The 23,979-nt window shown below is 47.1% G+C and overlaps 1 protein-coding gene across 1 annotated transcript; it reads right to left on the reverse strand.

The window, feature by feature from the left end:
* Positions 1-1,802: 1,802 nt before the first annotated feature.
* Positions 1,803-23,719, reverse strand: LOC100080408 (endonuclease domain-containing 1 protein-like). The gene is made up of 2 exons (XM_001511243.4): positions 23,174-23,719; positions 1,803-7,584 (listed from the first exon to the last, which is right to left on the reverse strand). Exons 1-2 carry the CDS (start codon positions 23,468-23,470, stop codon positions 6,343-6,345), a joined length of 1,539 nt encoding a protein of 512 aa, XP_001511293.2. The 5' UTR covers positions 23,471-23,719; the 3' UTR covers positions 1,803-6,342.
* Between the last annotated feature and the right edge of the window lie 260 nt (positions 23,720-23,979).

A 23,979-nucleotide genomic window follows, 5' to 3' on the forward strand; every position in this document is an offset into this window, starting at 1 on the left:
TAGTGCTTGTTAAGCATTTATTATGTAAGTGGGGTAGATACAAACTAAACAGTTTGGACATGGTCCCTGTCCCACATGGGGCTCATGGTCTAAGTCAGAAGGAAGAGGATTTAATCCCATGTTACAAGTAAGGTAACTGAGGTATAGAGATGTTAAGTGAGTTGCCCAAGGTCACACAGCACAGAAGAAGAGGAGTCACAATCATTTTGTTTTGTGTCTCCCCCCTTCTAGACTGTGAGCCCGCTGCTGGGTAGGGATTATTTCTATTTGTTGCTGAATTGTACTTTCCAAGCGCTTAGTACAGTGCTCTGCACACAGTAAGCGCTCAATAAATATGAATGAATGAATGAATGAATGAATGAATGAATGAATGAATGAACCTGGTCCTCCGACTCCCAGGCCTGTGTTTTTTCTCCTAGACCCTCCTAGTTAGATGATCCCTCAAGTGAGAGTGACTGGAGAAGCATCAATGTTCCTGGATAAATTATAACCGAGAATGATCTTAGGTCCCAAATGGGTTATGACCTGCTTGGGGGAGGGAAAGGGATTTGCTTGGGACTATGGATTCTGGAGCAAGTTGATGAGACAATCAGTCCATCTGTGGAGAGTCAAGAGTTGATTGGCCTGTGGGGCCAGGAGATCTGTACAGTTTCTGATCCCCTCCCCAGAGCTAAGAACGGTAAGAAGTTAGGAGTGGGTAGGTGGGCTCTGAGCACAGAGGAGAAGTGGATGGAAGGTGGGAAGACAACGCGGGGGCAACAGTGGGTACAGGAGCTTCAGGGAGGGGAGGGATAGGATTAGGAAGGAGGAGGAGCAAAGTGGTGACAGGAAGAAGGTGGAGTGGTCCGATCTCCAGCCAGGGTGAGGTGGACCATAGTGGATGTCAAGGTGGGATGCCATGACACCTTGGCTTTGACTAGAAAGAAAATTTTCCAGGTGATCATGAGACCGATGGAGAAAGAAAATTCAGAGTTCACAGCCTGGATCCCAAGACCCTCTCCTCCTCCTTTGATGGCTGTTTCAGGGACTGTAATAATTCTGGTATTTACTAAGCACCTACTGCGTTCCTCTGAATTCTGCAGTAAGTACTGGGGTAGGTATAAGATCATCGGGTTCCATATGGGGCTAACAGTCTAAGTAAGAGGGACAACAGGTATTGAATAACCTTGTTGCAGGTGAGGGAACTGAGGCACAGAGAAGTGAAGTGACTTTTTTTTCTTTTTAATGGTGTTTGTGAAGTGCTTACTCTGTGCTAGTCACTGTTCTTAGCTCTGGAGTAGATAGAAGGAATCATGTTGGACACAATCCCTGTCCCACATGGGACTCACAGTCTTAATCCCCATTTTACAGATGAGGTAACAGAGGCACAGAGAAATTAAGTGTTATGCCCAAGGTCACACAGCAGACAAGTGGCGGAGCCGGGATTAGAAGATACTTCTGCCTCCCGAGCCTGGGCTTTATCCAGTCATTGTCTCTTGGTGCACGTTGAGGCAGAGGAGGCAATTTTGCTTGGAAAGTAAATGAGATATCACGTGTGGGGGTTGGGGGTGAAGGACAGCCTCAGAAGCATCTTCCAGAGCCCATCATGAGCTGTTAAACTCTTTTCAAGAATGGTTTCATGTGGATTAAAGTCTCACATATATTTCTATTTCATTGTTTCATTTTCCAGTATCATCACCATCTGATTGACAAGAGGGCAGCTTCTCAAATCTCTTTACTATTTGCTTGAAACCATTCACCCCTCAGGGATAAAGTTTGCATATCATACTCAAGCTCATCACAAAGAACCAGACAGCTGCTAGAAATATCTCCTTTGAACGGTGGGTTTATTTTTTGGCTAGTGAAAATGACAAGCATGTTTCGGGCCAAGGTTTAGGTCAAAAATGAATGAAAACGCAATCCAATCTTGTTGCCTTTTGTAGAAACTACACATATAGGGGTTGGAATACCTGCTCAAAATATTAGCAAATTCATCTGTGAAAGAACCAGCTCCGCATTGTAGTGGTTACTAATTGATTCCAATAATTCCTCACATTATTACTATTACTACGGAACTTTAATCAAGTGCCTAGCAGATGCTGCGCCCTGTCCAGGAACAGACATTGGTGTCTGCTCACAGATGGGGCAAAAGCAGGGTTGGGCTACCTTGTCCCCTGGCCTGTTGGAAAACATGCATTTTTTTGCCCTTTTCTAGAGGAGGGATAGGCAGGAGAAGCACCTTTGACCTACCCATAATTACACCTCCCACCACCAGTGATGTCACAGAAGCTGTTTCTAATTCTTAGAAATCCTCTGTACCGAAACTCCATCCACAACTCTGTTGTCCCCCAAGTTTGCCTAGTTTAATGCAACAGAATTGTCCTTTTGGAGATGGTCAAACCGTGTTACAAGGCCACAGAGAATAAATAATTATGGTATCCGTTGAGCACTTACTATTTCCCAAGCACTGTTCTAAGTGCTAAAGAAATTTGTTGGCCGGGATCAGATTTCTCCCAGAGGCTGGTTGCACCCCAACCCCATATCCATCTGCTGAATTCAAAATAAAATAAATTAAGGTGTAAACCTTGGCTCAGCCTACATCACCAAAGGCCTTCTTGTCTTGTTATGACCAGCTGGTATCACAAATCCTGCATTTTCAAAATGCCCGAGCCGAAGACCGGGCTCCAATAAAAGATGATAGCAATACTTACCATCCCTTATCCCGTTTATCCCTCGTATACTTTTGAATTTAAAAATAGAGTGGGTGCAAAGCGTACATGAAGGGAAGACTATATTACAAGCCCAAACTCAGTATTTTTTGGACAATTATCCACATTAATGGAGTACCAGCAGACCTCAGAGGAGTGAAATTCAAGTAGTACTCAAATTTCATCTTAGCCAATAATGTCACCACCCTCCCTCCTGCCTCATCCAGAGCATTTCACCCAAGTTTGCTAGCTCTACGCTAATTTCCTGCAGTTGGTCCATCATATTTATTTGAATTCCACGGGAGAGAGAGTCCACTGAGAATTGCTTTTTGGGCCCCATCTCTGTTGCTTTCCTTCCTTGCTCTTCCCACACACCCCGACCCGCTGAGCTCTCCCGGTGAAGCTGTTAACGAGCAGTAGTCTAGAGAGCAGTCAAAAGTCACATGATGCTTGGGAGAAGCAGAAGCAGCAAACAGCCACCCTGGATACCCACAAAAACCAAACGAACAGCTCCCAAGTCATCCAGAGTGGACTGGGTGACCTAAGTCATACAGAGAACAACGCAGAACGGCAGTGGGTTTCCTCAGAGGTGGGATTTACCATGGCAATCACCTCCACCTCGAGATGAACCGAATTGGATGTGCTGCACAGCGATCTGCTCCCATCAATTGATTGGTGGTATTTATTGAGCACTTCCCGTGACGGTCGGGAGAGTACGTTACAACAGAGTGGGTAGACGCATTCCTTTCTCACCACGAGCCTGCTTCCTCATGGCAAATAGGATGGGAAATAAAGGACAGCAGACAGGTTCAGTGCATTGTATGAAGAGCTCATTTCTTCAAGCTGAAGAAAGTATTTGGCTCCATTGGTCTTTTGCTTCATTTTTCTATCTCGGCTAACCCAGAAGGTTTTGGTATACCAGGACCAAACAGTGCAAAGAAAATCCCAGGTTGGGGGAAAGATGGGTCGGAGAAGTAATGACAAACAACAAAAAGGAGGAAACTATGAGAAAGGTTTAGAATCTCTGTCCTGTGGATAAACCCATTTTCACTCCCGGAGTGGATGGTTGGACTTCAGGCAAGTTTCCTCTTCCTCCCACTTGTCTTTCCCAACTCCCCTCTCTCCCCACCCCTTCTCCTCAAGCATCAGTAACATGTCTCAAACTCCTACTGAGTATAGAAAGGACAGTACAAAAAGAAGACAATCCCTGCCCTCAAGGAGCTTTCAGTCTAGCAGAGACAAACAAGTCCATAAATTACAGAAAGGGTGAGTAATGAGAACATAAAAGACATGAACATAAATGCTACCAGGGCTGGGGGAGCTGAAGGGCTTAGGTAGGATGGAAGGGTTGAGGTGGCACTGTGGGGTACAATCAATCAATAAATGGTATTTATCAACCCCCTACTATTCCAAGTGGGTATGATCAGAGAAGGACTTTTGGGAAGCATTCTCCGAGCCCCAAGACATTGTGAAAGCTATGAATGCCCTAAAATGGAAAGAATCAGATTTTCCAGGATATTTCCCAGAATGTCACTTTGATTATTTTGGTTGGCTGGAGCGGGAGTGAGGGCACAGAGACCAAGCGAAAACTATCTTTCACACTTGAAACTCCTTTACTCTTTTACAAAGCTACAATCCCAACCTGGTTAAGGCTCAGCTTCCCTCAGGCTATTATCTTTCATTGCTAGTCAACGCTCAATACATTGCTCTGCACATAGTTAAGTACTTAACACCACTATAGCAACTCATCAATCTTCTCTTTGCTAAGTTACTGTCATCAACCAATCTGATGGCTATCACTAACCCCTTTTTCCAGGCTAAAGTGGTCATTGCAGTATGCTGGACAAAATGGACATTCTGTAAATACCAGTCGTTGATTGATCAGGTAGATATTGCCTCCTGATCTGTGAATATCTAAAGAGCCAGATAGACTGCTCAGAATGACCCCAGAAAACCTTAAATTCATGCCCTTGGGGAGAGGAATGGCTTTCTATGCCTGCTTAAGAGTTGCGAGGGGTCAAGAAGGGAGATTACGCAGGTCACTGCCAATTGTCCAGGCTCATGGAGAAGAGAAGAGGTGTGGAGAATGTTAACCAGTTTAGAACTCCCTTGGCAGCAGGAGAAGAAAGTTGGGCCTCACTGGGGTGATGGAGAGATGGGGGGCAGCCTTGTGGCAGCCCTGGAGAGAGACACAAGAGCCACTAAATAGGAGAAGGCCAGAAGGGAGTTTGGTTCCTTTTAAGAAAAAAAATGCCAACAAATTTGTGGATCATCCTTAGAATGGATAGCCCATTTGTGGATAATAAGGAAGCAGCTGCCTTTCCACTTGGCTTCCCATTTTCTGGAGATCTTTGCTGAATGAGAACTCCAGGGATGATCCATCAGTGGTATTTATTGAGCGTTTATATGTGCAGAGTATGGTACTGAGTGCGTGGGAGAGTACAGTGTAACAGATTTAGTAGACATATTTCTGGCCCACAGGGAGATTACAGTCTAGAAGGTGCATAGTGGATCTGCAAAACACATCTCCAAGTTGTCCATCTTCTTAAGGGATAATCTTCTTAAACATCTTCTTAAGGGATAATGTGCTTTAAGCAGTGACTTTGGGAGCCCTTCTTTTGTAGGAAGATAATGGAGTCACTTCTCCAGTCACCATCCCTTTAACTGGTGATACTGAAGTTGAAAATCCATCATCTGGCCTTGCTCTGGCCGTGTATTCTTTTACTAGAAATTTTTTTTTAGGATTCACCGAAAAGTTTTTTCCTCCTTTCTGAGTGTTGCATTAATATTGAAGAAAACTACTCGTGAAGGTTTCCTCACGGTCTCAACTAATGACCCTGTTAGTTGAATACCGTGATCTTCAATACGGGCTTCCAAGTGCTCTAATTCAGCCCCAGCTTTCCTCTATGCTGAAAGGGCAACGGAGTCACAAACCAACCCACCCAGAGTGAGGCAGGACCCTTGTTTCCGAATCGTCAGCCCAAATGAGCATTCCCTTGGTTAAAGCTTTGGTCCCACAGGATCGTACTAGATCGTAGTTCTTTACTCTGCTGGCAAAAATCTTGCTTGCCAGCCTAGAACACTCAGTGAAAATACAACTTGAATGGATCCCTTGTTCTGAGGGTCATTGGAAAACAAGCACTGTCACCTAAGTAAAGGAAACTGTGAGTTCTTCAGCATGGCAAATCCCCCCCAAGACAGTGCTCCTTGGAAAGCAAACAACTCAGAAAGGAGAAACTAACACTAGGGGGCTTTGGTGTTTAATCCATAAAGGTGGGTCAGGCAGGAGGGGAAAGGAAAAATTGCCTGTTCTATGCTGAGGCTGCACTTTGGTTCTGACTATTGGCTCCTTCGCTTTCAGCAATCGACATATCTACTAGGGTGACTCTTCCCCGAAGCACACATCGGCCTTTTCCTGGCCGTAGACAATGAAAAATCAAAGGGGATTTGCTTCTACCCTGTGACGTGACGTTTCACCATTACAGACGGTTCACCAACATCAGATTCACCTTCCCTCTTATTTGAGTCCAAGGCCAAAAATACCATGCGAAGTGAGAGCGGATAGTCAACACGCTGGAAAGCAAAGTGCCTGCTGTTGGGGATGTGGGTGTCTTTTGTTTCTTTCACGAATGAACCTTGATTTTTTTTCGCTTTTTTATTCCCCAGAGCTGTCAGGAGAAACCTTGTACCCAATCCGCGAGCAGATGCTCAGAAGGCCCTGGAGCAGACCGCCAAAGACTCCAAAAGTGGCGTCCCAGAGCAAGGAGACAGAGCCACCCAGGCCCAGGGCGATGTCTTTGCCGACGGTCGGGATGACGCCCAGGGTGTAGACGGGGAAACTGGCGATGTCCACCAGGACTCCGGCCGGGATGCTCAGGATTCGGCAGATGCTTTTCAGCAGACAGCAGAGGATGTGCAGGAAGCCCCGGATGATCCTCACTAGGACCTGGACCACCTTCCAGGGGATGCTCACCAGCTCCTCGCCGATGGCCGTGAAGTACGACAGGGTGGCGGAGCCCAGGCCGTGTACGCCGCCCCACAGCACGTTGAGGAACTGCCGGATCACGTACTCCAGGAAAGAGAAAAGGTTCTTCACAGTTCCCCACACGAGGTAATAAAGCAGTTGGAAGACCTTGGTGAAAGGGGTGGTGACAAGACCGGCTCCCTTCCGCAACAAGCTGGGGTCCTTCCCCACCTCCTGCCCCGCCTGGCCCTCTTCCTCCCCCTCCTCCCGGAGCAGCTCGGACTGCTCCTGTGTGGACTTGAGACTCCTCATGGTGGACAGAGGCTGGGTGCCTGGGGAGGTCTGACCTCTCCGCTCTTCGTCCTGGACCTGGTTCACCATCTCCAGGATCTTCTTCACCTTCTCCGTGTCTTGGTCGGCCTCCCCGCAGTTGTTCCGGAACAGGCGGGGCCATGAGGGGAGCAGCTGCTCCAGATCCCTCACCATCACGTCTTCGACAACGTCGCCGTCGCCCGCCTGCTTGGTGAAGCCCATGGACCAGCCGCCGGGGAGGCCGCAGCAGGCGGCCAGCCAGGCGAACTCGGGGACGGCCACCGCGTCCCCCACCCGGCCGGCAGCCGGCACAGCACCCGCGATCAAATACAGCTGGTCCCCGTTCCCACACTGGGGGGTCAGGGCCCGCTCCACGATGCTCTCCATGCTTCGGTACCACCTCTCCATGAAGGACTGGGTCATGGGGGCCGCGTTGGTGAGGGTGAAGGTCGCCGCCTGGAAGTCATTGCTGTTCAGAGAGTTGGGGTACAGTTGTCCCCTCTGGAAACCAGAATCCAGGTAGTCCTTATTTAGGGCTTGTTGGCTTCCAAGGTTGGGGATGGAGCCGGCCGCCTCGGCTTCCTGCGTCATTTCCTCCAAGTCACTGTGGGGATCATCTAGCTGAAATGGCAGAGAGAATGGTGAGGAGTGGGGTTTAAAATCCTCAGTAGCCAACTCTGCTCACTTAAGCGTCAAGTATCATTTTCTACTCTGATTTTTCTAACCTCCTGGGTCAGTAGGTCATCCTCACTGTGGGGGTTTGGGATCGGCAAAGGTATTTTTAATTGAGGACCCTAAGGGATGAGGCCTATTTCCAATAATCAAAAGCCAAGACTTGGTAGGGTGGGACTGTGCTTGGTACTTCTGGATTTTTATAGTTCAGGTGTTTCCCATTTCATTTTCTATATCTAACCACCAACTTGCATTGGGCCTTTGTCTTGACACTTCATAGTGCCTTTGTAGAAAAAAAAGTTTTAAATAACTACCACAGATCTTGAACACCAAGAGGAAAGTGATTCTGCATCTAGAAGTAAAAATTAGAACAGGAGTTCAGAGGATTAAGTGAAAGCACTACAGGAGATGAAATGAAAGTCTGATTTACTGGAACCTTTCTTGAACTACTGTAGGTAAAAGTGAACAGTTCTAACTCAAACATTTACACTGCTCTGGAGAGGATGTATATTTTAGTTTCAGGTGGAACAGGAGGATTCTGTTGGAATTAAATCTCTCCAGAGTATGGCCAACACTGGGGTCAGAATTAAATCTCTCCAGAGTATGGCCAACACTGGGGTCAGAATTAAATCTCTCCAGAGTATGGCCAACACTGGGGTCACCCCTAAAATAGTTGGCTTTAGACTCTGTCTCCCCCATCTTCTAGACTGCGAGACCATTGTGGACAATGATTGTCTCTATTTGTTGCTGAATTGTACTTCCCAAGCACAAGCACATCTTGGCCTCCCCTTTCCTCTCTAGCAAGTTCTCCAGCCTAAAGTCAAGAAATAGCCTCTATGTTTGCCAGTCCCTCCAGGGTTTTGCCAAGCAAATATGCCACTCTCATCATCATAATAATTCTGGTATTTTGTTAAGCACTTACTATTTGCCAGGTACTGTACTAATCGCTGGGGTGGATACAGGCAAATCTGACTGGACACAGTCTCTGACCCACATGGGGCAAATAGTCTCAATCCCTATTTTCCAGATCAGGTACCTGAGGCACAGAGAAGTGAAGTGATTTGCCCAAGGTCACACAATAGCCAAGTGGTGGAGTAGGGATTAGAACCCACGGCCTTCTGACTCCCAGGCCCGGGCTTTAGCCACTACGGTGGAAGTGTTCCGAGTGGCAGAGTCGCCAGGGCCCGGCCTCTGTTGGCCCATCAATCTCTGGTTGTCCCCCTAGACAGAGGGAGAGCTGTGATGGTGGGCGCCGGGGTGGAAGGTGGTGGAGGGAGGGGGAAAGCAGATTTGGGGACAGAGGTTCACGTGACAGTTCCCGGATGTCTCTTGGACATCCTCTTGCCTCTACCTCTGCTGTCAGTCGGTCAGTCAATCATATTTATTGAGCGCTTACTGAGGGCAGAGCACTGTCCTAAGTCCTTGGGAGAGTACAGTACAACAATAAACAAACACATTCCTTGCCCACAACAAGTTTGCAGCCCCTACCAATTCCATCTAAAGTACAATGACTGGAAGTTTAAGCAGAAGCAGTGTGACCTAGTGGAAAGAGCACAGGCCTAGGAGTCGGGGCCCTGGGTTCTAATCCTGGATCTGCTATGCACCTGCATATGATTTCGGCAAGTCACTTAACTTCCCTGTGCTTCAGTTTCCTCATCTGTAAAATAGGCATGAACTCACTCTTTTCCCTCCCCCTTGGGCTATGAACCATATGTGGAGAAGGGACTCTTGTCCAATCTGTTTATAGTGTATCTGTCCCAGTGCTTTGTACAGTTCTTGGAATATAATGAGTGCCTAATAACTGCTAAGGGAAAGGGAGAGGAACTGAGGATTAGCCAGGAGAGCAAGCACATTAAGGGTGTCGGAGGAGTTATGATGCCTCCAAGTAAATGTGTGCTTCTTACCGTGAGGAAGTGACCGGCTGCTGCCCTGTTCCACTGAGCATTGCCCAAGAGAAAACAGGCTCCAACTGGGGGAAGACAAATGAAAGCCTAGAAAGTTATGACCTCTGAGAGACACTAAAAGAGCCAGCCAGTTTAGCCTGGGAAAGAAAAGGCTCTGGGGGCAGTTTCAGAGTGGTCGTCAGCCATATTTGGGATGGATACCCAGCTCCGTAGAGACCTAAGAGAGTGGTTACAAAGTGCAGCATGGGGATTCACTGTTGGAGAAGGAAAAGCCTCCAGAAAGCGGGGCTTATTAGTCACCTGAACAGGTTGCCATGAGAGCCGGTGGACACTTCCGTGCCAGGTGTTTAGAGAGACAAGAGTCTTCCATCTAGGATGGGTTAGGAGGCGGCTGGAGTGGGCAGGAGGGTGAACCTGGGGGGCTCTTTAAGCCCCTGTCTGGAGAAGTGACTCGCTCCTGGGATGAAAAAGCAAAGGAGGCTGTGGGATTCCCTGAAGACTTTAAAGGCAAGCATCTGCCTGGGTGGGTGAAAGGAAGTCAGGTCTGGAGGCAGGCTGTTCGTTCGTTCATTCAGTCGTATTTATTAAGCGCTTACTGTGTGTAAAGCACTGTGTTAAGCATCTGGGAGAGTACAGTCAAATAATAAACAGACACATTCCCTGCCCACAATGAAAGTTAAACTAGATGGCTTCTTGCGCTCCCTTCCTGTGATAAAATAACTGGCCATTTGCTTGGCTATTTCCACCTCACTCCGTCTTACTTCGCTGTAAGATCTCTCTGCCTGGAGGGTCTCAATCACTAGCTCTATAAATGGGTGTTTCTTTGTTTTTTGTTCCAAGTGCCTGAACTCCAGAATGGATTCTTAGATGCTTGGTTAAAATGCTTCGGGCCATTCCATCAAGCAACAGTGAACCCTGGGAAAAATCGATACCTCTCTCTACATTAAATCGTATCAGATGATTGGAGTTAAAAGAAAAGAAATGCAGGAAAATGAACTTCTGGGATCCTATTCTAGAGAGCCAAGATCAGAGTGACTTTGATGAGAGCCACAATGGAAAGAACTACTCAGTGTTCACTGTGACTCCGAGAACAGGAAGGTCCAGCCCTTTCCCCTCTTGGGGATGAAATGTTGGCAATAATAATTAAGAAAATGATGGCATTTGTTAAGCACTTTCTATGGGGTCAAGCTCTATTCTAAGCACTGGGGTGGATACAAGCTAATCAGGTTGGACACTGTCCCTGTCTCACATAGTTCTCACAGTCTTAATCCTGATTTTACAAATGAGGTAACTGAGGCACAGAGAAGTGAAGTGACCTGTCCAAGGTCACACAGCTGAAAAGTGGTAGAGTCAGGATTAGAACCCAGGTCTTTCTGACTCCCAGGCCTGTATGCTATCCTTCAGGCCATGCTGCTTCTTCACGATGCTGCCACCGAAGCAGTGGGAGGAGATGGAGGGCGGAAGAAGGTACATATATTTGCACACATGCATACACATATGCATATGCGTGCACAGGGACACATGTGCACACAGTAGCTATTTCAACTGTATGCTAGCCCTTTTGATTCTTAACAAGGTAGTAAAGTAGCATGGTTATTGCCATTTCCTGGATATACCAGGGCCTCATTTCCTTCACCTGTAAAATGGAAATGAAAGCACCTACTTTTCCTTTTCTTCCTCGATCAGTGAGGGGAAATGAAATGTGAAGTGACTTGTCCAAGATTACATGGTCAGGGCAGCATGATTGCAAACCTCCTGGAAACATCTACATTATAGGCCAGGTGGGGTTGTAATAATAACAATAATAATAATAATAATGACAGTATTTGTTATATGCTTACTTTGTTCCAAACACACTGGGGAGATACAAAATAATCAGACTAGATACAGTCTCTCTCCCACAGTCTAAGGAGGAGGAAGAGCAGGAAATAAGGAAACTGAGGTCCAGAGAAGTTAACTGACTTGCCCAAAGAATGTGGACCTGGGAGCCAGAGGACCTGGGTTCTAAGTCCAGCTCCACCATTGTCTGCTGAATGACCTTGGGCAAGTCATGTAACTTTTGTGGGCCTCATTTATCTCATCTGTAAAATAGTGATCTAGAGTATGAGTCACAAGTGGGGCAGGGACTGTGTCCCACCTGATTGACTTATTTCTATCCTAGTGCTTAGAACAGTGCTTGTCACATAGCAAATACTTAACAAGTACCATAATTATTATTATAATGATTATTATTACTCTCCCAAGTGCTTAGTACAGTGCTCTGCATATAGTAAGTGCTCAGTAAATACGACTGATTGAATGTTTGATTCTGCAAACTATTTCTCTTTCACTAGTGATTTCTCCTTGCCTCTCTTATAAAACATGTAGTCTTGACCATTTTCTGCAATGCCCTCCATCAGTTGATTCTCAACTGCTCTCTTCTACCTATGCTCTTACCAGCTCTCAAGCAAACCACCGAACCAACATTTGCTCTTCACTCTCCTGCTTCCCATTACTCCTGCTTTTTTATGGCAGGCTTACATCTGTCTTCCCCATCATATTGTAAGTTCCTTGAGGGCAGGAATTTCATTCTATCCTTCTTCAGTATATCACCCAAGCACCCAACAGAACTCTGAATACTGTTGATACTCAATAAATACTGTCATTTTGGGCAGGAAAAATTGAAATTATCTTCTGAAGTGTGGGAATTCCGTAAAACAAAGGAATGGTGAATATACAAAATTCTTGCTTAGGGTTATTGCCTAGACCTTTGTCCGACACATGGACATGCCCTGCACACTTACAAACACTTCAGAACTCTGTGTGGCTTTCATTTCCTGAGCAGTTATATTTAGGAATTGATAGTAGGTTTTTAGCATTTATCACCACAGGAAGTCGGGCAGGCCAGAATATCAGGGGACTCAGGGGGGTTTGGATAAATTTTTGGTTGAGGAGTCCCTGTCCGATTCCTAGAGGAAAATTTAGGGATGTAGAGGGAAAAATGAGGAATGTTAAATAGTCAAAGTCATAATATTGAACTGGATGCCTCAGTGATCTGACTCAGCAATGGTATTGCTGTACTCTTAGGTTATTAGACTATTTAGTTCTAATAAAACACGAGAAGTCAAAGAAATTAAGAATCCATTCTTTCTCTCCTCACCTCTCCCCTGCAAATTCTAAGCAAAATTGGAATGACTAATAGCTAGGAATGACTAATAGCTAACCACTGTGACTAGACTATAAATAAACTTCTCAGGTATGCCTTCGTTCTTATTTGTGCTACCCCGCTTTTAAGCCTTATGAGTTGAAGGAATGGCAAACTGCAGGAGTTTTGATGTTGTCTAGTTGTTATTTAGTCATTTCTCATCTTTTCCAGCCTAAATTATCCTAAACCCTCCAACTTTCTCATCACAGATCCTGTCCTCTACCTAGCCCAGTCAGCTTTTTCTTGGTCTGCTCTCCCTCCATTAGAAGAATGAGTTTTACAGTGTGTTCCAAGCAGGTTTAGACTACAGCAGCAGGCAATTGCCGAGTGGCCCATGGGAGTGGGTGGCATTTTAGGCATTTTTCCTGAGGGATGGTGCTCAGTACTGCTCCTGCTAATTCACCGGACAGCTCTAATTTCCCAAAGCCCCACCCCTAGAGGCTCCAACCAATTCCCTGGAATCCCAGGAACCTGCCTGGCCTGGACAGTGGTAATCTGAGACTCAGGGATTACACAGGGGACTGCTGGGAATTTCATGAAATGGGTGGATAGTCCCTATCATGTTACTTGGTGACCTCTACAGTTATTTGTTGGCTACTTATAAAACTTTGAAGCCATACTGTTCACTGAAGGAGCTAAATGCTTTTTACATTTTTGAGGGTAAACTCATAACTTCCAGCCCCACCTACCTGCTGAGAGACAGCCGGAGTTGTTTTAAATAAAGAGGTTGAACAGGCTGAATTCTAGAGCCTAAAGAAATGCCAAAGGGGATCTGGAAGGAGAAACTCCATCTCCACCCCCGGACCCTCCAGGAATACTAGTGACTGTCCTCGGGGCTTTAGATAGTATTCCAGACGCTCTGCAATTAAGATTTCGTGAGCACCAGCACTAGAAAGTTAAATTGTCCCTAGTGTGACTTCTACAGTTCATACATCCAGTTTCAAAAGAAAATTACACTCTAAAAGAGACATTTGATGTCCGGTGCATTAGCTTTAGTAGGTAAATAAGCGACTGACCACACTGATGGATCAAAAAGACAAGCAAAGGCTTGTTTCAGTTCATAAAAAAAACTTTCCGGCTGAGTGTCATCCAATGATCTATTACCCTCTTTTCAAGAAAGATAAATTCTGGTTGGGTCCACACAAAGCAAGAGGTATTATTGGAAGAGATTTCTTTGAGGAAGATTTTCTTTTCTCTCCTAAATCTTCCTTGGACACATCTTTTCAAGTGCTCTGCTTGCACCCACTCTTCTTTCCTCCCTGACTACCATCTTCGACCTCTCACAGCAGTTACTCTCCGCCTTCAAACACACCTCCATCTGCCTATCCAAAAAATAAAATAACCTTCTCTTGTTCCCACCATGCAAACAACCAACGAATCAATGATATTTTTTTTGAGCACTTATTGTGTACAGAGCACTTCACTTACCACTTGGAAGCATACAACAGAGTTGATAAACATGCTTCTTGCCTATGAGGAGTTTACAGTGTACAGGGAGAACTATTGTCCTTTTGACCCATCTCCCTCCTTCCGTTTCTAGCCAAACTTTTAGATTGCATTTGAGCCACTTGCTGTCTCCATTCCTCCCTTCCAACTCCTTCCTTGATTCTCAACAATCTGTTTCTCGCCCCCTTGATTCCCCTGAGACCACTTGCTCTGTAGTTACCTACCACCTACCTCCTCCTTGCCAAGTCAAAGGGAGCCTGTTGATTTTGATCAAAGCATTTCAGTATCAGCCAAGAAACTGTTTTAGGTTTTGGATCTCTAGAATTTAGGGAGGATGATGGCAACATCATCCACTCCATTCTAATGTTCCTCAACATCTCTGCTGCCTTGGTCACTGTGGACCTTTCCTTTCTCCGGGACACATGCTAAATTTTTTTTTAGACGGTCTTCCCCCAGTTCTCCTCCTACCTCTCTGGCCAATGCTTTTCAGTCTCTTTTGCCTGTTCTTTCTCTGCCTCCCGCTCTCTAACTGTGGATGTCCCTTAAGACTCAGTTTTGGGTCTTCATCTCTTCTCAATCTGCATTCACTCCCTTAGGGAGCTCACCCACTCTCATAGCTTCAACTACTACCTCCATGCAGATGACTCCTAAATCTTTCTATGCTAGTTCTGTCCTCTCTCTTCCTCTGCCATCTTGTACTTCCCCATACTTCCATGATGTGTCTACATAGATGTCCCTCCGGCACCTCAAGTGCACTACGTCTGAGACTGAACCCCTCATCTTCCCTCCCAAATCCTCTTCCTCATCTAACTTTCCCATCCCAGTTGACGTCACCAACATCCTCCTGATCTAAGTTCCAAAGATCCAAGGCCTGAAACAGTTTATTGGCTGATACTGAAATGCTTTGACCAAAATCAAGAGGCTCCCGTTTATTGGATTGCAAATGAGGCTGGAAATGGTTGTACGGGAATGAAATATTCTCAGGGATTTTTTTTTTGGACAATTGGCCTTTTCTTTGTTTCATGAGGCAGGCTCAGTCTGAGGTAAGGTACTGGGTGATGGGAAGTCAGAGTGGAGCTGATGATAGGGTGAGAAGAGTCGATGTGGGACCCGGAGTAAAGGCGGCAGGTAAGCTAGGGAACAGGTTCCCCAGTAATAAAAATAATAACAATTATGATATTTGTTAAGTGCTTACTATATGCCAGGCACTATACTAAGAGCTGGGGTGGATACGAGCAAATTGGAAATACTGTTCCATGTGGGGCTCATAGTCTCAATCCCCATTTTACAGATGAGGGAACTGAGGCCCAGAGAAATGAAGCAACTTGCCCAAGTTCATACAGCAGGCAAGTGGTTGAGCAGGGATTAGCCAAGGTCCTTCTGACTCCCAGACCTGTGCTCTATCCACTAGGCCATACTGCTCTTCAATTCTCCTGCCTTTGTCCCCTCACGCTGGTCCCTGTGCTTGGCACTCCCCTCCCTTGCCCTGCCCTGTCCTGCCCAACCCAAATCTTTCAGTCTACAGTTCCGCTCATCTTCAAAGCTCTCTTAAAATCCCACCCACTTCAGGAGGCCTCCCCTAGAGTCTAGTCTCCGAATCCAACGGCCACCCTTAGTCCTTACATATTTGATTTTACTTCTCTCCTCCTCATTTAGATGGGCATATTTTTCTCTGGATTCTCAGTTGTTTATTCTGTTCATCATCCTGCTCTTTCATCCTCTTATACTCCATCTTCGCACTTAGAACAGTGCTTGGCACATAGGAAGTGCTTAACAAATGCCATCATCATCATCTCCTTCCTGTTAAATCCTCTTAAACATGCTATTTCTAAGTAAGTTTTGTCTGTCTCCCTCTCTAAACTGTCAGCTCCTTGAGGACAGGGAACATGTATCTTGCTTCTATTACACTATGGCAATTGCTTCAGACTAAGAAGGCGCACTATAAATAAATATCAATGATGGACTGAATTGTCATGATGCGCACTGGTGTCGGTTCTGATCATATGTCAGATGCCTTGAGCCATCAGCTGTTAAAAGAAGGTCCACATTAAAGAGCCTGACTCTTTTCCACTAAAATTCCCTCTTTGATTCCCTTCAGATTCAGGATCTTAGAAATCTTCTCATTGTTATCATCATCATTATCATCATCCTCATTATTATCCTAGTATTTGTTAAATGCTTACTATGTGACAAAGACAGCTCTAAACACTGGGATAGATCCAAGTTAATCAGGTTAGACACAGTCTCTATCTCACTTGGGCCTCACAGCCTCAGTAGGAGGAAGAACAGGCATTGCTAATCCCCTTTTAACAAATGAGGAAACAGAGACCCAGAGGAGTTAGGTGACCTGCCCAAGGTGACACAGTAGGCAAGCAGTGAGGCCTAGTGGATAAAGCACAGACCTGGGTGTCAGAAGGGCCTGAGTTCTAATCTCAGCTCCACCACTTGTCTGCTGTATAACCATAAGCAAGTCTCTTCACTTCTCTGAGCTTAAGTTCGCTCATCAGTAAAATGGAGATAAGACTGTGAGCCCCATGTAGGACAGGGACTGTGTCCAACCTGTTGAACTTGGATCTACCCCAGCACTTAGAACAGTGCCTGGCACATAGTGAGGGCTTAATGAATGAGAAATGAGAGCTCACCTCCTCTAAGAGGCCTTCCCAGACTGAGCCCCCATCCCTCTGTTCCCCCTCCTCTCCCCCCCCCACCCTCTGCTCTTCCCCCTTACCCTCCCCTCAGCACTGGGCTCATTTGTATATATTATTTATTACCCTATTCATTTTGTTAATGAGATGTATATCTCCTTGATTCTATTTATCCTGATGATGTTGTCTTGTTTTTGCTTTGTTCTGTTTTGCTTTGCTGTCTGTCTCCCCCTTTTAGACAGTGAGCCCGTCATTGGGCAGGGATTATCTCTGTCGCCTAATTGTACATTTCAAGCGCTTAGTACAGTGCTCTGCACATAGTAAGCACTCATTAAATATTATTGAATGAATGAATAAATTAATGAATGAATGCCATTAAGAAAAGGTCAGAGCCAAGATTAGCAGTCAGGCAACCTGAGTCCCAGTCCTGTGATTGAGGGTCCACAGCAGACAAATGAATGACCTGTTTGGGCTGGGATGGAGGGGCTCTGGACATGGTCTGGGGGTTAGAATGCCATTTGGCTTAGAGAAGCAGCGTGGCTCAGTGGAAAGAGCATGGGCTTTGGAGTCAGAGGTCATGAGTTCAAATCCCAGCTCTGCCACTTGTCAGCTGTGTGACTGTGGGCAAGTCACTTCACTTCTCTGTGCCTCAGTTCCCTCATCTGTAAAATGGGGATTAAGACTGTGAGCCCCACGTGGGACACCTGATTCCCCTGTGTCTACCCCAGCGCTTAGAACAGTGCTCAGCACATAGTAAGCGCTTAACAAATACCAACATTATTATTATTATTTGGGGCCTCCCTCAGCGGAGGAGAGGACATGACAGCACTTACTTACTTAGAATTGTCAAAGAATCATGTAGGGGAATCAGTCCCTGGGACCAAGCTGGGTTCCCTAAACACTCTCTCTCGCCAGGCCTCACCTCCACCCCAAAGTGAGGCCAGACCCCCTTGGCCCATTTAGGGATTGGGGCTGAGAAGTGTCCCTCATTCTGGGTCTTGCCTAAGATCAAGCTAATCCTCAGGATTTCAGTTGGCATGGTCTTACCGAATCTTTGGATCCGGGCTAATTGTCAAGGCTGGACTAAGGAATTCTTCCGTTCCTGGCTCCTGGCGTTGTAGAACTTTTACATATATTGTGAGCTCGTTGTGGGCAGGGATTGTTATTGTTTATTGTCATATTATACGTTCCCAAGCACTTAGAACCATGGTCTGCATGCAGTAAGTGCTTAATAAATACGATTGAATGAATGAATTAATTAATGAATATTTGCTAACCCATTTCACAATCAGATCTTCTGGGGGCCAACCTTAGGAAGAAATTGTATTTACTGTGCACTTACTTTGTGTGCAGAGCCCTATATTAAGCACTTGGGAGAATACAATATGACAGAGTCCCTAGGCACGTTCCCTGCTCACTACGAGTTTACAGTCTACAGCAATAATCCCCACCTGTCCAGGAGGGATGAGAGATAATTCACTTTAAAGATCTTTGAGATCCAAAGATTAAAAAAACAAGCCCCATGTGAGTAATAAACTACAGAGTCAGCACACATAAAAATGCTCAGAAGAACACTAGTGTCCCAGAAGTTGGTGTCACAATAAGGAAAAATACCTGAGAAGTTTACTTTGGACCAACCCCTGTGACTCACTCGCTTTCTACCTTTCTTTGGGCTCAACCCTAGTAGAGCTGGCAAATCACTGCTCATTGTATCTCCTCTGCAGCAACGAGATTCTCAGTAAGAGACAGGCAGAGTGGATAGCCCCAGCCCTGAGAGCCAACTGATTACTTCTTGGGTGGTGCTCCCAGAGATAAAACTCTTGGAGCATTTTGATATTTTCAAGTGAGTCTTGCCTTAGCTGGGTAACTTAAGGGAAAGCAGGCTCAGTTCTGGATTTCTGTTTTTTTTTGTTGTTGTTCTTGTTGCCATTGGGTTGGTATTTTTTAATGGTAATTTTAAAGTGCTTATTATGTGCCAGGCACTGGACTAAGTGCTGGGGTAGGTCCCAGATCATCAGATTGGACACATTCCATGACCCACGTGGGTTTCACAGTCTTAATCTCCATTTTACAGAAGTGGTAACTGAGGGCCAGAGATGTTAAGTGACTTACCCTAGGTCTCACAACAGACAAGTGGCGGAGCTAGGATTAGAACCCAAGTCCTCTAACGCCCAGGCCCGTGCTCTTTCCAGTAGGCCGTGCTGCTTCTCTGTTGGAACTTTGAAGGCAAGTGGGATCTTCTGGGACTTTTATATCTATAGCCGAAATCGTGAGCGAGTTCCTATTTTCTTAAACCAAGGTTTCTGACATCGCAGAGACAAAAGTAAATTGAAAGACAGCTGTCAGAATTCAGAACCAGGCATTTAGACCCAATTCTAACTTTGCACCTTCCCATGCTACTTCGGAATAGGGGAATTTTTCTAGGATATTGAAATTTTCTGTAGTAGGGGGAGGTGCTCTTTTAGAGTCAAACAGTAATTTTCTTCTTTCTAGGAATTCTAATAATCCCTTGGGATTAGAGAGATAGATCTCTGGGAGCCACTTTCACAAACTGAAGTTTCTTCGATCCTGTGATTTTGCTGTGGAAAGCAATATCACCTTCTAGACTGTAATCTCATTAAGGGCAGGAAATGTGTCTGCTAATTCTGGTGTAATGTACTCTCCCAATCTCTCGGTACTCTTAGTCTGCAAATAATAAACGTTCAATAAATACCATTGATTGACTGATTGAAAGTCACAGGATTGGGGAGGTTATTGGCCATTGTATTGACAGGCACAGAGGCAACGGAGTGTGTTGTCAGAAATCTCAGCAGGCATCAGCGTCAAGGGGAGAGAAGACCCCAGACTCCCTATTAATGATACTAACCACGTTGGCTCACAGTCTAAGATACTACAGGACTTTAATGATGGGCTACACTCAAGGGATGGGATTAGAACCTATGTGACTTGCCCAAGGTGACATAGCACAAAAGTGGCTGAGCGGGATTAGAACCCAAGATCTTCTGACTCCCAGCCAGATGCCATTTTCATCTCTCCCGTCAGTCAATTAATTGATTGATCGATGGTATTTACTGAGGGCCTATTGCGCACAGAGCACTTGGGATAATACCACAGAAGCAAAACACGAGGTCTCTGCCCTTCAGGGGTCTTTTCATCACTCTTTCCTAACGGTATTTATTGAGCGTTTACCATGAGCAGAATTCTGTAATAAGCGCTTGAGAGAGTTCACTACAATAGAGTAGGTAGACATGATCCCTGCCCACAGGAAGCTTACAGTTTAGATGTGCAGAGCACCGTACTGAGGAAGTGGGAAAGTACACTATAATAGAGGAGGTACACTCGATCCCTGCCCACATGGAGTTGATAGTCTAGAGGGGATTCCTAATGCCCCATCCCTTCTCTATTCCCAGAAGTAATCCACTTTGGATTAATATTACTACTACTAATAATAAAGGTATTCGTAAAGTGCTTACTATGTGCCAGGCAATGTACTAAGTGCTGGGGTGGATACAAGCAAATTGGGATGGACACAGTCTCTTGTTCCACTTGGGGCTCACAGTCTCAATCCCCATTTTACAGATAAAGTTACTTAGTCCCAGAGAAGTGAAGTGACTTGCCCAAGATGACATAGCACAAAAGTGGCTGAGCGGGATTAGAACCCATGATCTTCTGATTCCCAGGCCTGGGCTCTATCCACAAAAGCATGCTGCTTCTCATTGAAAGAAACCAGGCTGGACTACATCGGTGAGACTGTATCCTGGGAAGATGGCTGGGATTAGTTGCCCGAGGCTCAGGGGACAGTGACATTTTCGGGCGCAGCCACTACCTGACCCCCAACTCACTCCGTGACCTGAGGGAGATCCCTGAACCTTGCTTTTGCTTCCGCTCCATCTTCGGCATAATGGGGACTAATAACAGCAGGGTCTTCGTCTGGGTGACCTGGGTTCGAGCTGACAGATGATGGCGGGGTGACTTGTCCCAGACAAAGAACTATTCAAGTGACAAACATCTCTATGTACCCTGCAATCAAGCACTGAGCCAGGCACCCCTCCCCGCTCCTTATAATCCCACCTCCTCCACTTGTCTGCTGTGTGACCTCGGACAAGTCATTTAATTTCTCTGGACCTCGTTTTCCTCATCTGCCAAATGAAGAGTCAATGCCCGTTCACCCTCCCACTTAGATTGAGATCCCCCAGTGACTGCACCTGACCCGACCAGGCTGGCTCTACCCCAGTGCTTAATACAGTGCTTGGGCCAGAGTAAGTACTCAACAAATACCCCAAATATCATGATTAAAATTATTCTTATTAGCATTATTACTGAGGTTGGCGACTGACTCTGTCAATTCATAATAATAATGTTGGTATTTGTTAAGCGCTTACTATGTGCAGAGCACTGTTCTAAGTGCTGGGGGAGATACAGGGTATTCAGGTTGTCCCACGTGAGGTTCACAATCTTAATCCCCATTTTACAGATGAGGGCACTGAGGCACAGAGAAGTTAAGTGACTTGCCCACAGTCACACAGCTGACAAGTGGCAGAGTCGGGATTCAAACCCATGACCTCAGACTCCCAAGCCCAGGCATGTCTCGACTCAGCAGGCCGAGCTGCCGAGCTTCAGGGCAGCCCTCCTGAGCAGCCTCAAGCACACAGCCTGGGCTGGCCAAACCAGTGAGTCGGACTAGGCCGAGCGACCTGACCCTGGCCCACCTGCCCCTGGACCACCTGACCAGTGGTGCCTGCTGGAGCTGTGGCATGCTGCTGCCTGCCACTGACGTAAGATCTGTGGATACAAGAGAACATTTTCCGGGCTGATTTTAGCTCACTTTTGCAGACGGACAGTGACTCGACCCTCCCACGGAGCCAGCCGCGACCTGATATTACTCCCAGCCGTTAGTTTGGAACCCACACAGCTTTTGCACCACTGCCCTGGCATCCCTGGCTTGTAACATAGACCTCGGGCTTGGATGGGGTGCATCTGAACAGGGCAGGTACTGACGTGTTCTGACAAACTGCACTTCTGCCAGCACCTCACATCGAGCTGGAAACTTCCAGCCTAAAGGGACCAATGGCGGCCCCCCGCCAGGCAAGACAGGGAGCCCTAGGAGAACTCGTCCCTAGAAGAGCTCGGTGACCCACTCTGCCGGGGCTTTCCTGCCGCCCAATCTCTCGTGGTTGCTGTGAGGGCTCCGGGCCTTCCGGGCCCGGTGCCCATCTGCTTCGTACCTCAGGCAGGGCACGAGGGGGAAGGCTCTGCCCATCAGACCCTGGTTGGGCCGGGGGGTATCCATCACTCGGCAGAGCTTGGAGAGGGTTCAGAGGCAGAGCGGTTAGGGGGCAATAATCGCTGGCGAGGGGAAGCGATTGAGGGAGTCAGGCAGTGAGAATAGATGGTGGGAGAGGGGGGTTTCTCTCTCAGGGAGGGTGGACCTCCAGCTGAGTTTGGCACCAACTGACACAATAGCACGTTTGACGGCCGGTAGAGCTGGGGCCGGGGCGGTAGAGCAGAACCACCGAGTGACCCGACACGAGGCCTACTCGGGAAGGACTTGTCAGCAGATGGGGCTGGGCTGGAGGATGACTGGAGCTCAGAGGGAGTTTCAGGAAGATACTTGGGGAACCCAGAGAAACTGGTTTGTGCTCTCTGCTGGAAATCGGAGCAGCCCTTTGCTACCACTTTCCTAAACGTTCGTGTGTTCCTTTTCTTTTTCAGTGAAAAGACCATCAGTTTCCTGGACCAGTTCTCTTCACCCAGACCCCCTAGGCAGAGGTTTTCCCTGAAGAACCCACTCTTCCGTTGCTTATGCCTGCCTGTGGCATCCGGCAGATGAACCAAAATATGAGGGATCACATGGGCATATTACCGAAGCCTCTTATATTTTAAAGGTAGTAATAAAGTGCTGACTCTTCACCAGGCACTGGAGCAGGGTAGATAAAAACTAATCAGGTTGGACACAGTTCTTGTCCCATGTGGTGCTCACGCTCTTATCCCCATTTAACAGATGAGGTAACTGAGGCTAAGAAAAATGAAGTGGCTTGTCCAAGGTCACCCAGCAGACAAAAAGGCAGAGCCAAGATTCGACCCCTGGTCCTTCTGATTCCCGAGCCCATGCTTTATCCTCTAGGACACGCCGCTTCTCTGGGAACTCTCGGGATCACTCCATCTCCCTCATTTCTCCTTGAATTCACAGGGAAATGCAGCTTTGTGGAGCATTTGCTGGGACGGTGCCAAGGCTGCTGTTTTTTTGGGTAATCCTGGAGCAGGACCCCCCGCCCCCTTACCCTCCCCTCACTAGGCCAGGGCCCACCTCCTCCCTAACACCCACCATCCACACACCCTCACCTAGGAGGCTTGCTTACCTGTGGTTCGATCATCCAGCTCTCCTCCCTGCTGCCTCCAGGTTTGGAGTAGCGAAAAGCCGAGTAAACAGGGATCTTGTGGCGGGTACTGTAGAGTGTGGCGAATCGCTCCCCTCGGCCGAACCTCTGACAGATCTTCACATGGAAAGGCTCTGTCCATCCTTCAGGCGGGGTCCCCTCATAGAAGAACCGGTTACACTCGGCGAACCCTTTCTCGTCCTCCTTGACGATTCTGCCCTCCGACAGTCTGGGGATGGCCAAGATGCTGCAGAGGGGAAGGAAGACCCACGTCCTCATGTCCAGGCTTTCCGAGCTCGGGGCCGGTCAAACCTCACTCCCTGGGCTCTGCTCTCTGGGCCGCCGGGGGCCAACAAACAGCCAGACCCTGGAGTTGTGACTGGGATTGGGGAAGAGCTTCCAAGGGAAATGAAATATGAAACCCCAGCCCTGTCTTTCGGGGAGGGAATGTTTAACACAGGCGGGGCCTGACCGCAGCCAAAGAGGAGGAGGACCCAGCCAACGGCCACTGCGGCAATAAATCAGCATCCAGAGGCTGGTCCTCCACTCGCCCTGCCTGCCCACACAGTGACCCAGACCGCAGTTCATTTGTACACGCTGACAGGGAAGGGGGGGAGGAAGGAGCTGGGGCGGGGAGGAGGGGAGGGGAGGAATGTGGTGGGGGGATGTCCCCCAAGGAGGCGTGGGTTTTGATAATAGGCTCTTTTTCTGAAGCCGGGCTGTACAGCAATGCTGTATTCATTCCACTGTCAGCAACGATGGATGTGACCGGAATTCTCAGGGCGACC

Source organism: Ornithorhynchus anatinus, chromosome 20 (genome assembly GCF_004115215.2).
Source record: "Ornithorhynchus anatinus isolate Pmale09 chromosome 20, mOrnAna1.pri.v4, whole genome shotgun sequence".
NCBI lineage: Eukaryota > Metazoa > Chordata > Mammalia > Monotremata > Ornithorhynchidae > Ornithorhynchus > Ornithorhynchus anatinus.